The 14,784-nt window shown below is 36.0% G+C and overlaps 1 protein-coding gene across 6 annotated transcripts in view; it reads right to left on the bottom strand.

The window, feature by feature from the left end:
• Positions 1–5,840: 5,840 nt before the first annotated feature.
• The window catches only part of prkd1 (protein kinase D1), a 58,348-nt gene continuing 49,404 nt past the window's right edge, over positions 5,841–14,784 (bottom strand). For all 6 annotated transcript variants that reach the window (XM_079633564.1, XM_079633562.1, XM_079633563.1 and 3 more), the window contains 11 exons: positions 14,447–14,570; positions 14,254–14,331; positions 13,757–14,027; positions 12,575–12,627; positions 12,080–12,152; positions 11,674–11,780; positions 10,910–11,071; positions 10,669–10,767; positions 9,714–9,981; positions 7,985–8,070; positions 5,841–6,853 (listed from right to left, as the gene is read on the bottom strand). In XM_079633564.1, coding sequence (XP_079489690.1) covers positions 6,635–6,853; positions 7,985–8,070; positions 9,714–9,981; positions 10,669–10,767; positions 10,910–11,071; positions 11,674–11,780; positions 12,080–12,152; positions 12,575–12,627; positions 13,757–14,027; positions 14,254–14,331; positions 14,447–14,570 — 1,540 coding nt within the window. In that variant the 3' untranslated portion in view covers positions 5,841–6,634. The remainder of the gene's footprint in view (positions 6,854–7,984; positions 8,071–9,713; positions 9,982–10,668; positions 10,768–10,909; positions 11,072–11,673; positions 11,781–12,079; positions 12,153–12,574; positions 12,628–13,756; positions 14,028–14,253; positions 14,332–14,446; positions 14,571–14,784) is intronic.

Raw genomic sequence — 14,784 nt, 5'->3', positions numbered from 1 at the left:
ACCTACATTAACAGTAATTAGCTTACAAACGGGGCATATTAAGAGGCACAAGCTATTTAACAAAGTTTTTAAAAATGTTCACTCAGTTAGTTTAAAAAGAATAATTTCATCTTCAAATAGTTGGTGATAAATTGTCCTTTGTTTTTTGCAACTATTGAAAGCCTGTTGTTTTTTGGGGGTATAATATCTCAAAACTTTGTAGGGAATGTGTCCTTACATAACTCGGTTACACACTGTGTCCTTGTTATAGTGTAATTATACAATTAATAGTAATTAAATACATGTACTTACTATATAAATATGGTTAATGTTTGGTTTAGGGTTAGCTGCATGTAACTATGCATAATTGACTGTGTTACTATAGTAATAACATGTAAAGTGTGTAACAGGGACACTGTAAAATAAAGGTTTACCCATAACTCTTGTCTACTTTCATACCCCCCCCCCCTCCCAAATGTGCCTATAAATATCAAGTATGAAATAGTGTTGATAATTGTTGTCCTTTGCATTATTATCTTAAAACTATGTTTACTTATTGTCAAGTTAGATTCTTTAGAATGTGCAGATAAAATGCTCATACATATAATCGATTATATATATTATTATTTTTAAGTCGTGCATCTGACGAGTCTAGTGTCATACTTCCGCCTAATATTAAGGAGTCTAAGTCTAGTCTAAGAAGCTTGTCACTAATAAGAAAAGGGGGTCAGGTGCAAATTTTTAAGTGAAGGAACGCATTCAAAGGTCTCTTTAAAAGTGCTCAGCTGCAGGATTGTATTGTTGAATCGGTTTAGAGGGAATGAACTAACGGCTGCATGTGAGAAAAAGAACACATTGAAATAGTTATAATCATCAATGAATGACCTACATTGACATGCTTACATGTTGTGATATAACTTTTAATCTTTAATCGTTTGTTTAATGTCAAATGCAAGCTTTGCATGAGGTTTCTGTACTGTCAGTTCTGCAGGAGCAGAGCAATCATCTACACACCACAGATATTTCATGTCGCAGTTAAGACTGTCCGGTCTCGCCTTCTGAAGCCGTACTAAAATTGCCCTGCTGTGCAGAGGAAGGCCTTTAATCTCCCACCACCACCCTCTGCCAAGCCTGTAATCCCACTAATCTCCACCACATAGCACGCAAACACGTAGAGAATCCCTGTGCATCCATTCTGCCCAATCCCTGCAGAAAGTGCCCTATCCTACAGCGCTGGCCTCTGTTAGTATGAAGGGGTGGTCATTTGTTTGGGGGGATGGGTTTCATTGGGCGGAAACGGACCTGACCATCGCTCCACTTCCGCTATGCGTGCAAGGCAAGAGTATGCGAGCCAGTGCCAACTATTGAATTCCCACCACAGAGGGACTTCTCAGTGGTCCAGGCAGTGGGTTCTGTCAACCCAGAATAACCTCATTTAGCAACACGTTGGGTGTGGTGGAATAACAGGGCTATTTTTGTTTCTTCGCTTCGCTAGAGAAAACGCTTTAGCCGATCTGCACGGAAATTTGCATGAGCCTCTTATCCGCACTGTTGCCCAAACAACTCCGAACTGATAAACAAAAACATAAAAACAGGGTTTAAATGAAATCTTCACTCGGTTCAGGATTTTTGAGTTGATCCGGGCAGTCATTGGCCGTGCAGCATTTCGGGCACTGTGAATATGGTCAAATTCAGAGTTAATATTAAGGGTTTTGCGGAAATGAATACTGACCCCTCGACTCCCAGCCTGAAAACCCCACGTTCCCCTTCACTGACTTCCTGACATTTCTCTGAACCATGCACTTGAAATGTTGTACTGTAATTGATGTTGATCCTAGCATGTGTGCAGGCTGCACTACAAATTAGGATGGAAAAGGTTATCATAATATTTAGCTAGTCTAATTTGTCAGCTGAACAACTTCCCAATGGAGAAATCTAGAACAGGAGGATATATTTTAAGCGAAAAGGAAAGTTTTGAGGTGTACACTAATGTGGTTTCAACAAGCAGTCCATGGGAGTATAGTTCTCTGACAAAAGTTATGAACCTTTGGGTTTAGTCTTACCTTGTTTCACAGGATTCATTCATTTAAGATACTCAAATACCCAGTTCACATATTGCTTCGTTCCATAACTAGATGTACAGTAGATTAATAATTATGTAATATGGTCATACACTATAAAAAATGGCAACCCACTAAAATTGATAACTTTCTTTGATAAATTTCTTTGAAATTGATCAATTGAGTTGCTACCTTACATCTGAAGTAACCTCATTGCACATTTTAACCACTTTGAATTTAATTAATGAAGAAAATCAAGTTGAAACTCTGAAAACATGACACATGAAAATTAAATGATTGTGACAAGTTATGGGTAAACACAAAAGTGTTTTTAAATAAAAAAGAACGACTTTTTTTTTTTTTGCAATATTCCAATATATATTAATAATTGACTACAATAGTTGTATTATTATTACTTAACAGTTTTCTTTTCTTTTTTAATTGTTTACATATTTACTTGAATATAGCCTACCCGTTCTTTGGCCTATATTTTCTCTTGGTTTTTCAAATCTGATCTGTATCAGTTTCTGTTTTGGCGTCCCCTAGCGCACCACCTAAACACTGTAATCATTGTTATAAGACAAAAACAAAAACCTGCATTAAAAATGTATTGAGCTTAAAAGTTAATTGGCCACGTTACTTACCTTTTAAAAAAAATATATTTTACATGATCAGAATGTTTTTTTGTTTTTGTTTTTTTGTAAATGAGGCTAAAACCCAGCATTACATTAGTTGTTTTGTTGTATAACTTAGGCAATTTAGCCTATCTCAGCATTTGATTTTATATTGCGTGTATTTTATCCTTATTTTTAATTATGTAAATTTTATTTTAGTAGCCTAGGCTATTCAAGTTAGCAAAATTTGGAGTGAGTTTTAGGCTATAGCTATTCTTCAATCCATTCTGTCAATCTCAGTGCAATATCATTAGCCTAGATGTTTTTCTAACTGGCAGAATTTGATATCAAATTAACTAGGCTATAAAAGCAAAACCCGTTTTTAACATGTTTAATCTTTCTTTGAATATTCTCCGTTGAAGGAGCAGAGGATAACTGGGGGTTGATGAAGCTGTCGCGCGCGTAGCTCCACACAACTAACCGCACGTGCACATTTTGCTGCCTGCCACGCGCAACTTGTTTTCACATAATCAAGATTTTTCAATTGATGACTCGTTTATGGCAGTCCAGTAGCGAGGCATGTCTGATTCAAGGTACAAGCGATATAGGCACAGTATGTCATGGATAACTAAAACATTGCTGACTAAATAGCAGTCAATTAAAAACAAATAGGCCTAATATTAAATTGCCTAATACTTTCAACGAATAGCCTAATAACACAATAGCCGCTATTTATATTTAGACTTTAACATTCATGATTATAAAATTATCGTTTGAAATAAATAGGCCTATATTCACAAAGATAAATCAACTTAACTTTGATTTGTTTGACTCGTGAACTGAAAAGTCATTATTCGCCAATATAATTTTTTTTCCACCGTCTGGTTTCATGTTTGCTGCTCAACACGGAATCGGGGAAAATATTTGCGTGTTTTGTCTGACAGAACCAAATAATTCAGACGTGCGAAACTATTTGTTTTCCTTTTGGTGAAATTGTCTGTGCCAATGCAGCCAGGATGAAGAAAAACGGAGTTACTACGGCAACAATCCTTTCAGGATATATCTCTGTCTCTCTCCTTTTTTTTTTCCTTCCTTTTTTTAATATGCAATTGCAGAACATATGGTTACTCACTTTCAAAGCTGTGATTCTTCATTTGCATACTAACTATTTTCCGAGTACACATTCCCTAGAAAACATGTGCAACTCCAGCAGATACATCGTATATAAGAGAGAAAAAAAGACAAATGTGTTAATAAGAAATCTTTTAAGGCATAATTTAATATATGTATTGCTTTTATATTACTTGATTACTGTCCCTTCTTGTTCTAGGATATATTAAATAGCTGTTTTAGCGCTCTGTTAATGTAGGCTTTTAGTTTCTTACATTTTTTTTATTAGGCTACTCTTGAGAAATTAATGCAATTAATAGCGCGTGGTTAAAAGTTCTTCTAGTTTTTTATTTTAAAGACGGCAATTAAATCTCTTCCGATTGTGGACATTCTGTTGAAAGATTTAAAGACTTAGTAAAATATTCGTTTAATGTAATAGGGCTAGGCTACTCAAGTAAATTTATTTTCATTATCATACAAAATAGTTTAGCTTACATGACAGGCTTGAACTGCACTGTTGAATCAAAATAATTTATACAATTTTGCTATTTATAAATAACATTACCCATATAATTTTCTTAAATGGTTTGATTTAAAAAAATAATAATTTATGCTTCACAATAACTGGTTTTATGTTCACAACGCTTTATTTAAATCCATGTTTTCAATCGACTTTCTTGTTTTTAATGTTTTTTTTTTAAATTAGATATGACATAGCCTACAGTAGCATACATTTTGGTTTGGTTGTGTAACACCTGCACTATTGGCTCTATTCTCCATCTATTGTGGGGAGGAGTTTGGATGAGAAAGAGAAAAAACAGACTCAAATGATGAGTAACTCGATAGACAGCCCATCTGTAAGATTCTTCCCTTTCTTTCAGTCGCTACACGAGCTCGTCATCTCTTGTCCAGGAATAGGCTTCTGCTGGTGGGGTTGTGTAAATGATTCATAAACACCGACTGCTGTTTCAGAATGGGATCTTTGCTAATTAAACAGGGAAAAAGGAGAAAAAACGCATTTTGCGTTTTCTTGACAAAATACATTCTGAGATGAGTTGGATAGGCCTGGCTAGCTATAGCCTAGCCCATGCAGGATGGGGAGAAATAGAAATGAGTGGGACAGCCTGTAGGCTATAGGATAGGCTAACAGACAAATGTCGCTCAAAATAATTGAATGTTTACTTAAGCCTACAACCAAACGTTTCTGTTCATAAATCTAAACAGGAAAAAAAAAACGAATAAATGAAAAAAAAAATCCGTGTATCCAATAAGAGATTTAACCTAAGACATAGGCCCAATGGACTTTTAAAAACTGACATATTTAATTTTTCGCGACCAGTTTGTTCAAGAGATGTCTAGTAATTTTAACTTTGCAGACGATGATTAACAACAACAACAAAAAATTAACGTGTTGTGGAACATCGTGACATTTAAAATAGGCCTACGGCTTGACACCTCAGCCTCTTTTTCAAACGCGAATAAAATATATAAATGAATAATATAGCCTATATGGCGTCTATCACGACTAAAGTCTTTTCTAAATCACCCTCCTTAGGCCTAGCCTAGCCTACTTATTACAACTTTCCATACTTATTCAAACATTTGTTAAATATGCCATGCCAAATCCATTACATTCCTTGATTTTAGTTGTTTTTTATTCTATTATTGTTTTCAACGGTCTGTCCATTGTATTGAGAGAGGTTTGTACTGTCCCACCGAGACTTTTTAGGCTGTCATGCAGCATAAGCATACAGCGCCATCTGTCGATTAGGAAGCACCTTTCCTGTGGGCAAATAACTCCTACGTGATTTGAAGATGAAGCAGCAGCGTGCCAAAAACACCAGACCACAGTATATGATCCTTTTTAAGCACTATGGCTTTACACTCACCTTTGGCCAGTTATCGTCCAAACTGCCATTCTTTGACTTGCTCGCATTCCAACCCATAATTATATAACTAAAGAAATATTTTGTTAACATTTAATCAGGCTTTTAGACAGAACAGCTGATGAGAACATTAGTGTTGCACTTCTTCTTCACTTAAAGGGAACACTGAAAGAAACACACTGAAAATCTGTAATGAGCACATAATACTTTATGCATACACAACCAGCTGCACTTTATTATCCCAACATATCCGAAGAAAGCAAAAGAAAAAACATCTCCAGTCCACAGGCAGTGTTGCTTTGCTGTCTTACACTTGCACAAAACACAAACATAACCAACCTCCAAAGTACCACACACACACACACACACACACGCACACGCACGCACGCACGCACGCACACATAAACACAAAACCACAAAAGCTATAAATGCTCTCTGCTATACATTTGTCAAGTTATCACTGATGCAACAGGTCACCACAAAATCTGTGGTTTTAATGGACTTTTCATAGCAGAATAATTTAATATTAATAAGTTAATAAAAGGCTTTAAAAGTTCATTTTATGCTTCACTTATTTTGTAAATTATTCAAACAAATACTGTTGATAGTTTTTTTTCAACTGTGTCGTGCCAGTTAATGGCAAAACAATAATAATAATAAATAATTTTATTCTCAGGTTAAGAACACAATTTTTGATGGCAGTACTTTAAGTGCAGTTGTTTTGTGCATGTTACTATGTGTTATAGTTATATATTTGGGTATGATTGTTTTTGTCTATGTTATGTATGGCTAGGTTGGCTTTTGTGGTTTAGGCACTGTGTGTTTAATGAAATTTGTGCTTGATCTGTAGTGTACTGTTAAATGAAATTGTGCAGTACTTCTGTAAGGAATTGTCAAGTCATTTACTGTTGACTAAAGTGGTGATTTGGCAGTATACAGTTGGCTTGAGTTCCGTTGTTGTGCCCTTAAAGGGGTAGGCAGCGATTTACAGAACACTGACTCTGTCGCTGAGCAGGCCCATCACGAGCTCGTCAGACTCCGCCTCTTCACGGACATCCGCGTGAGGGTTGATCAAGTGGGCTGGGTACTGAAGGCCATTTTGTTCTGCAAAATGCTCCCAGCGCAAATCATCGCTTTCGTGGGTGATATATCGCTCCTGCATTTTACACTCCAGAGTCCGCAGGTCCAGCCACATCTGGTAGTCCTGACATAAAGATATGACATATTTTTTTAGGGATCAAAAACGTTCCACACTGCTAAAAAAAAATAGGGAAAATAAAGACATAATAATAAATGAAAAAAAAAAAAACTGCAGCTAATAAAACATTAATGAAATAAAAGACCACTTAATTGTACTTTGAGTACAATTTCATTACTATTTAACTCCCTTAAATACATTTTTAATAATCTGCACTTTATAATAATGTCAAATTAAAAAGTACATTTTAAATCATTGTTTTAATATTTTTTTTGTACTAAAGCACATGTAAGGTACTTGATTTTCATTTTAACTGTAGTGTGTTATTCATTATTACATTTGAAGTCAATATATCTGAAATGCACTAAATTGCAACTTCTCCATTATAATTATATTTCTATGCATGACATTCAAGTTTCAATAGAAATGTTATTAGTGTATTTAATTTGATCATAGATGCTTGTCAGCACATTCGCTGGTGCACTTTAATCAAATTTAAGAGACAATACAAGTAATTATGAAATTACACATAAAGATATACTACTGAAGTAGGTCAAAAAGCACTCTAAAGTTCAGCTAATTGCATTTAATATTAATTTTAACTATCATGCACTTTCATTTAATTGCACAATTTAAATGTACATTATTAACATTAACAATTAACATTTTGGACATTAACCGCAGTTATATATACAATATATTTATGTCTTTATTTAATTTCAAATGTTAATTTTAACATGTAAGAATGACAGAAATTATTTTGACAATTAAAATGGGGTGGAAACGAGATATAGTAACATGATGGAAAAAAAATTAATGTACCGGTACTTGAACAGTATATATTTTTCTGATTATAAATAATGTTATAAAAATTTCTAAACTTCTTTTTGCAAGTTCCCTACTATGTGCGAATATCTATCACATGCTCATCTATGCATGTAAGAACTGATTACGACTCAATTAATCATTGGCACTGGAATTATGGGTTATTATCGCCTTGTTAAGATGTTAATATTCTCTAACACAGACTGCTATTTCAGTTGCCTAATGTGTCTGTGAGGGGAAAAACAAAGTTTATTTTTGTGTGTATTTCATATTTTTTTTACACAGGGCATATCAAAGTCATTATCTACTAACCTGTAACCAGGGATGGCTGAGAGACTTGTCCACGCTGTAGCGCTTCCTCATTTTGACTTGCAGCAGGTTATTAATGAGGTCAATTGCTGTAACAACAAAACAGGTTGTCAGTGACCAGGCTTTGGTGGAAAACCTGAAGGATTTTGTGTCCAGAGGGATAATGAGCAAAACCAACATCACGTTAACATTATTTCAGGGGTCACAAATTTCCGAGACACTCCAAAGTTTCTTAACCTTGAGGCCTCTGCGCTTTAGTCTGAGGGATCGTTTGGCATTATACACATGAATGGGTCGTAACAAAAATTGAGCACGCTCACACCAGTCTCTTTCTTTAACCCTTGCCCTCTCTTCTCTTCATCTTTTCTTTCCCCCTTTCTTCTCTTCCAACTCTCTCTCTTACACATTTACACAGTTTACCATCAGCTTGGAAGCAGGGTAGTCACGCAAAGTTGATAGATTTAATACATTATGAAAAGTATCTATATTTAAATTATTATATTAAAATAAAATAAAAATATATATATTGAAAATTACAGAGAAAATGTTCATGTATGTAAATGCGTTGCAGTAAAATCGAATCTAACTTCTAATTTGTTCTGTAATTTCTCCCTTTGTTTTGCTACTTGTTTTATAAAGCGTTTTTGGGATACTCTTTGTTATGCCACTTAATTATTTTCACTTCACAGTAAACAGGAACAAATTCAATTAAAACAGTTAAAAAACAGAAAGTAATTGTTAAAATGGCCATACTTGATACCAGCCAAACTATATAAATAAATAAAAGTCTATGTGAATAATTTGTTCCAATTGCCAGTGTTCTTAAGTAAGTAAAGTGTGGTCTCTGGTTCTCTTGCTATTTTAATGAGGAAGAAAGAGGGCATTAGTAAATAAACAGGGTCAAAGGTGAGGGCATCAAAAATGTAGTTAAGGTAATGAGATGAAGGTCAATTCTATTCATACAGATTTTGCACAGATTGCATATGACTTAAACGTTAATATTACCTATTCAAGACCTCAATTCAGTTTTTTTCCCCCTCTGGTCTTTACTCTGAATTAATCCTGACCATATCTACCTAGATCATGAACTATGAGCCAAGTAGTTGAGTTGAGGTCACCTATGCGTACAGTCACAGGGCGGAGATAATTAGAACAACAGGAACATCAAGCATGACTTCAAAATAGAGTTTAATATCTGGGCGAACGTCAGTAGAAATAGCAGTACATAGGTCATATTTGTACATTAGCAGGGATATTAGCTAATGAAAGTTAATTCATAATAACTATCCAAATAAGGTTCTTCACATGTGATGGGATTCGTGAAAATAGCTCTGTGACTGGATTACCGCTTACATTTTTAAGGATTAACACACACATAACGGAGTCTAAATCGCTTCCAGCTTAGAGAGGTTAATACAGCTAGCTTCTGACTTGTTTTAAATGGTTATCTCAGTATTTAAAAACCTTTCTAAGTACTGCTAAATCTAATTTGGCGACTTTCTTCTGTGGAACACATACTAAGATTTTTGGATTTTTTTAAAACGGCGTTTGTCTATACAATGAAAGTCAACAGGATCTCACCCTAATGACCAAAAATGACTGAAATGTTTTATTTTAGAATATTCTTTTGTTTTCCTCATGCAGTAAATGATGACAGAACTATCCCTTTAAACTTTACTTTGATTCCACATTCATTGATGGTTTGGTTCCAAAGTTCTCCCCCAAAACTTACCCTCTGGGGTCACTGTTTTCCAGGGGTTGGGTGGGTACATGAACGCAGCATTCTGGATTTGATCGTGGATGTCTTCATCCTCATTAAAGGGGAACGTTCCACTGAGACTGACATAGACGATAACACCCACGGACCACATGTCCAGCGAGCGGTTGTAGCCCTTGTTCCTAAGCACCTCCGGGGCGAGGTACGCCGGGGTGCCTACCACCGAACGCCTAAAAGACTTCTCACCAATAATACGTGCAAAGCCGAAATCACACAGCTTCACCTGCAAGACAAACCGAGGAATAATGAGCTTTGCAATGAGCAGACGCCAGGAGGAACTGGCTATTTTATTCGACTAGGACTGAGATGCACAAAAGACCAAAAAAATAACATCCTTTTGTTCCGGAGCTAGCTTTTAACACCACAGACGTCGTAATGATCAGTTGTCACGGTCTGAACGAAAGTCGAGTGAAATTATCACCCAGTTGGATGTGGTTACAATGCATCTCCTGCTGGTCTACACTTTCTACCTTTAAAACATTCGCTTAAGCACAGCAACAAGCACCCGAGGAAACGGGAGCCGAGCTCAGATGTTGACAGCTCCAGTTCTGCTTCCACCTTTGCAAAATATTTGTAAATGACACGCAGTGATTTGTTTAGTATTCCTCCAAAATGTTTGCCTGCTCTCAAACAGTGAGTCATGTTTCTGCTTGAGAGCTTCCAGAGACAAGCTTGTGCAGCAGACAGAAGAAACAATGGGAGGATAATTTAGAAATCTTTCATTAGAATGTAGAGACACACACAAACCCTGTGCCTCGAACACACCACGAGAACGCTATAATTACCATCTTTTATTCTTGCACATTTGCAAAAACAGATCCATTTATGTTAATTTCGGTGTGGCCTCACTTCATTCAGATATTTCCTTTCTTTTTGTTGTCGCTTTTCGCTCTGTTCGGATTTTACTCACTTGTGGAAAAGAGTCAGCGGAGGCTAACAAAACATTCTCGGGTTTGAGATCACAGTGAACGATGTTTTTGAAGTGAAGGTGGCGGAGAGCGACGAGAATCTGGGAAAAGAGCGGAACAGCATTATAACTACAATGCGGTGTGAAACAAAAGAAATTGTAAATAAAAATGCGAAACTTCAAATATTTATACGGGATTGAGTGTATACTGACTGTTGCGTTGTGCGGTGCCTGTGAGATGTACCTGCGAAACGAGAAACTTGGTGATGCGTTCTGGCAGCCTTCCCTTCTCACTTGACAGTATCATCTCCAACATGTCGCCATGGAGCTTTTCCATGACAACAAAGACACGCTCTGGTGTCTCAAACATGCACTCGAGGTTGACAATGCCAGGATGGTGGAGGTTCTGCAGAAGACAGACATGACATCTAATTATAAAATGACAAAATTGCCAATTTTGTAATATAGATGTTTAATCTAAATACATTTGTACAAATTTGGATTTAATATGCATTTAATAATAATAATATTATTAATATATTATATTAATTTGTTAGTAGTAGTAGCATTAAATGCACATTGCACATATTAAATACAAACACACACACACAAACACATACAGTATATACAGTATCTATACATCTATACAGTAGATGTATATTCTTACTATTAACTAGTTGTTAATTAGCATGCATATTAGGATATTGGCTGTTTATTAGTACTCATAAAGCACATATGGATGCCTTATTCTGCATGACCATATTCTACATCCCTTAATCCTACCCAACATCTAAACCTAACAACTACTTTACTAACTATATATGAGCAGTAATTAGGAGCAGTAATGAGGCAAAAGTCGTAGGTAATACTGTAGTTAGAATTGGACCCTAATCTAAAGTGAGACACACACACACACACACACACACACACACACACACACACACACACACACACACACACACACACACACACACCAGTCTTTGTATAGTGTGTTATTTCTGTGTTTACCTGAAGAATGGCGACTTCATTGCGCAGTTGACTTTCCTGCTTGGTGGGAAATCGCAGCTTATCTATGATCTTGATGGCAACATCTCTGCCCGTTTTCCTGTGTTTCCCTGCATTATATCAGAAAGGATGATGTGCATTTTTATTATTAATTTATTGGATGTGAAGTATGGCTATATGTAAATGGCTATTTACTGTAAATATTCAAATAAAGTTGATCCTCGTTATACATTCATTGATCATTGAACTAGGTTGAGCCACATTTGTCCTGAAAATCTGTATTTAAATTTAAAAATATTTGAATACAGTAAAATATGCATTAAATATTCTCCTAGTATACAGATTCCAAAACAATTCCTCACTGGGTGCCCATGTCAAAGAACTCCCTGTAAAAAGACTGATACATTACCTCCATAGACAATGCCAAATTGCCCAGAGCCAAGTACTTCATCAGGGAAAATCTGATACACTGTGCTAATATCCTGTAAGAAAAACAGAAACAAAATGTAAGCGTATGTGCCAAAATGGGCTGTTCCCAAAGCTCGGAAGCAATGCTTGATACATCAGATTTCTTTGGATCTACTAGTTTTTTTTTTTTTTTTACTGTAACAATAGCTGAATTCAAACCAGTAGCCTAAAGAGCTACAGTATTTCCACATCTCACTTGGACTCTGTTAGAAAGACTTGCGTAACCATGGCAACCCCATGGCCAAGCAGGTAATCAAAATAATCTCCAAGAGGCATTGTGTGTTTATGTCACACTGGAACTCAAGGTTGCACTTATAGGCAAACCGACAAGAACGGTGAGCTCTTGCACACAGAAACAAAGCTTGATAAAGAATATGAGATATTATTATATGTCTCCAAATATATATATATATATATATTAAAAAAAAATGTTTACCACATTCTCCTGGATCTGGCAGTTGGATACAGAGATGCTAATGGAGACCTCTTCTGTTTGTGTGAAAAACAAAACAAGAAAAAAAAAATATCATTATGTATCTCTTGTATTGAATGCCATAGCCTCAGATTTACACCTTTACTCATTTATTCTACCTGAAAAAGAAACACTTGACAATAAAATCATGACAACCTCATCATGATGAGGCTTGCGTTTTTAAAATCACCTCAGAGAAAACTCGAAATAAAATCGAAATGAAACCTGCACGATACTGATGTGAGGGGGGCCGTGTTTTTGTTCATTAAAATAAAGCTGAAATAAAATAAAATATAAGTATTCAATGAAAAAGTCCAACTTAAACGAAAATTTATTTAGCAAATAACTGAAATAAAATGAGAACCAAAATTACTACAACCGAATTAAAAATTAATTAAAGCCATATATATTGAAAATATACAAATAAAATCAAATTCTAAATATTAATGAATACTATAATACTATATAGATAATACTAAAATAACACTGGGAGAGGCAAGCACACTTTTCATTGTTAGAATACAATATATCGCTGCAAGTATTTAATTTTTGTGTACAAAAAAAATATTTTAAGGTGGTCATTTTGCTGTATAATGCCATAAATGCCATAAGTGAATTATCCCGAATGTCTGGATGTGATTTCATAGACATCGTTTCCAAAAAAAAGTGTCCAGATATTTTCCTAACACAGTATCCCAAAAGCAGTGCATGAAATAAGTAGTATGTCCGAATACCCAACATTCATGAAAATGCTACCAGTGGACATTTTACTATCCCATGAGGCCATGAGAGAGGAGCTGTCATATTTGCAAATAGCTGAAAATTGCAGCGCAGTTAATATTGCATGTCTAATGGCAATACCAATATGCCATATGCAAGGATTGTATATACTCCTACACTGCTGCATTCTTATAGAATGTATTTTAATAATGAGCAAGAAGGTATTTTTCAAATGCACTACATACTCGTACACAAATTTGGTCTCAGCTATACTTGCCCTGCAGTTTTCTGGCAGAAGCAAAGTGTCAAATTTTACAAAGCTTAGAAAACTCGAAAGGGAATATTACAACTGCACTGCATTTCTGTATTCGTAGCGGTTTCCCCCTTGAGGACAAGCCCTTAAATGTTTCACCATGAAGTTCATACTGTGGTAGCTGTGATGGCTGCCGTGAGATATGCCCTTGGCGATGACCGGCATAAGTGCATGCTGGATGGCCATCTCCCACATGCGGGCCACGTCCTGTCCCAAGCCGCTAACAAGCACACTGCTTCCGTAGCCCGACGTAGCCAGGTTCTCTCCTACATAGTACACTAGAGTTGTTGTGGCAATCTCAAAGCAGTGTGGGTTGGCACCCTCAGGGAGAAGGTTGAATGTTTTCGCTGGTTCCAGAGACAACACCTCAGATAGAGGAATTTCCTGTTGAAGAGAGTCAAAGAGGTCTATCTGAAAGCTGAAACCTCAATGATATTGCAGAGACATGCATGTGGATCTGATGTGTGCAGTGATCCATGAAACCTATCAAGACGAACTATCAATGTTCTCGAAAGAAATAATGAGAGCCCTCAAGATACTTCCTAGATTCATTTGTTAATGTGAGTTTCAAGTGTCAAACTTAATTTTTTGACCTGATAGTTGAAGTCACCTTATAGTATTTGCTCCCGGTGTCATTCTGGAACAGGGTAATGCACTTGCTGTCGAGTCGCCAGTAATGTCTCTTACGCTAGTGTGAAGAAAAAACAACAGATACTAGAAATGATCAGGAACAGAATGCAAAGTTCACTTGGTAATCCACACATGAATTCATAAGGTTTATAATGGAAACCCAGAGCACTTACCAATGTGTCTTTGCTGGTGAAATGCACAAGCCAGCCTTCTTTCATAACACTGCTGCTTTTCCTCTTGGTGTGTTTGACAGACTGAACCACCCGCATAAGTGGGATGTTGTTGCTGGTGGAAGGGCTTACAAACACGGTGACATGTCAAAACCTTCTAGAAAATGTCAATTGCAGGTCAGGATTCATAGCATTCAAATACCTTTGCTGAATAGTTACTATTTTTATTTTATACTTGACCTCAAAGAAACAACGATAACAACAATATGTTTTAACTCCAATTGTTACCCAGTACACAGCAAGACTACTCGTAAGTTCAGTTTTTATAGTTTTTGTTAAAT

The sequence above is a fragment of the Phoxinus phoxinus genome, assembly GCF_949152265.1.
Source record: "Phoxinus phoxinus genome assembly, chromosome: 13".
Taxonomy (NCBI): domain Eukaryota; kingdom Metazoa; phylum Chordata; class Actinopteri; order Cypriniformes; family Leuciscidae; genus Phoxinus; species Phoxinus phoxinus.
The sequence above is the reverse complement of the archived record's forward strand: the minus strand, read 5'-3'. Positions and strand labels throughout refer to the sequence as shown.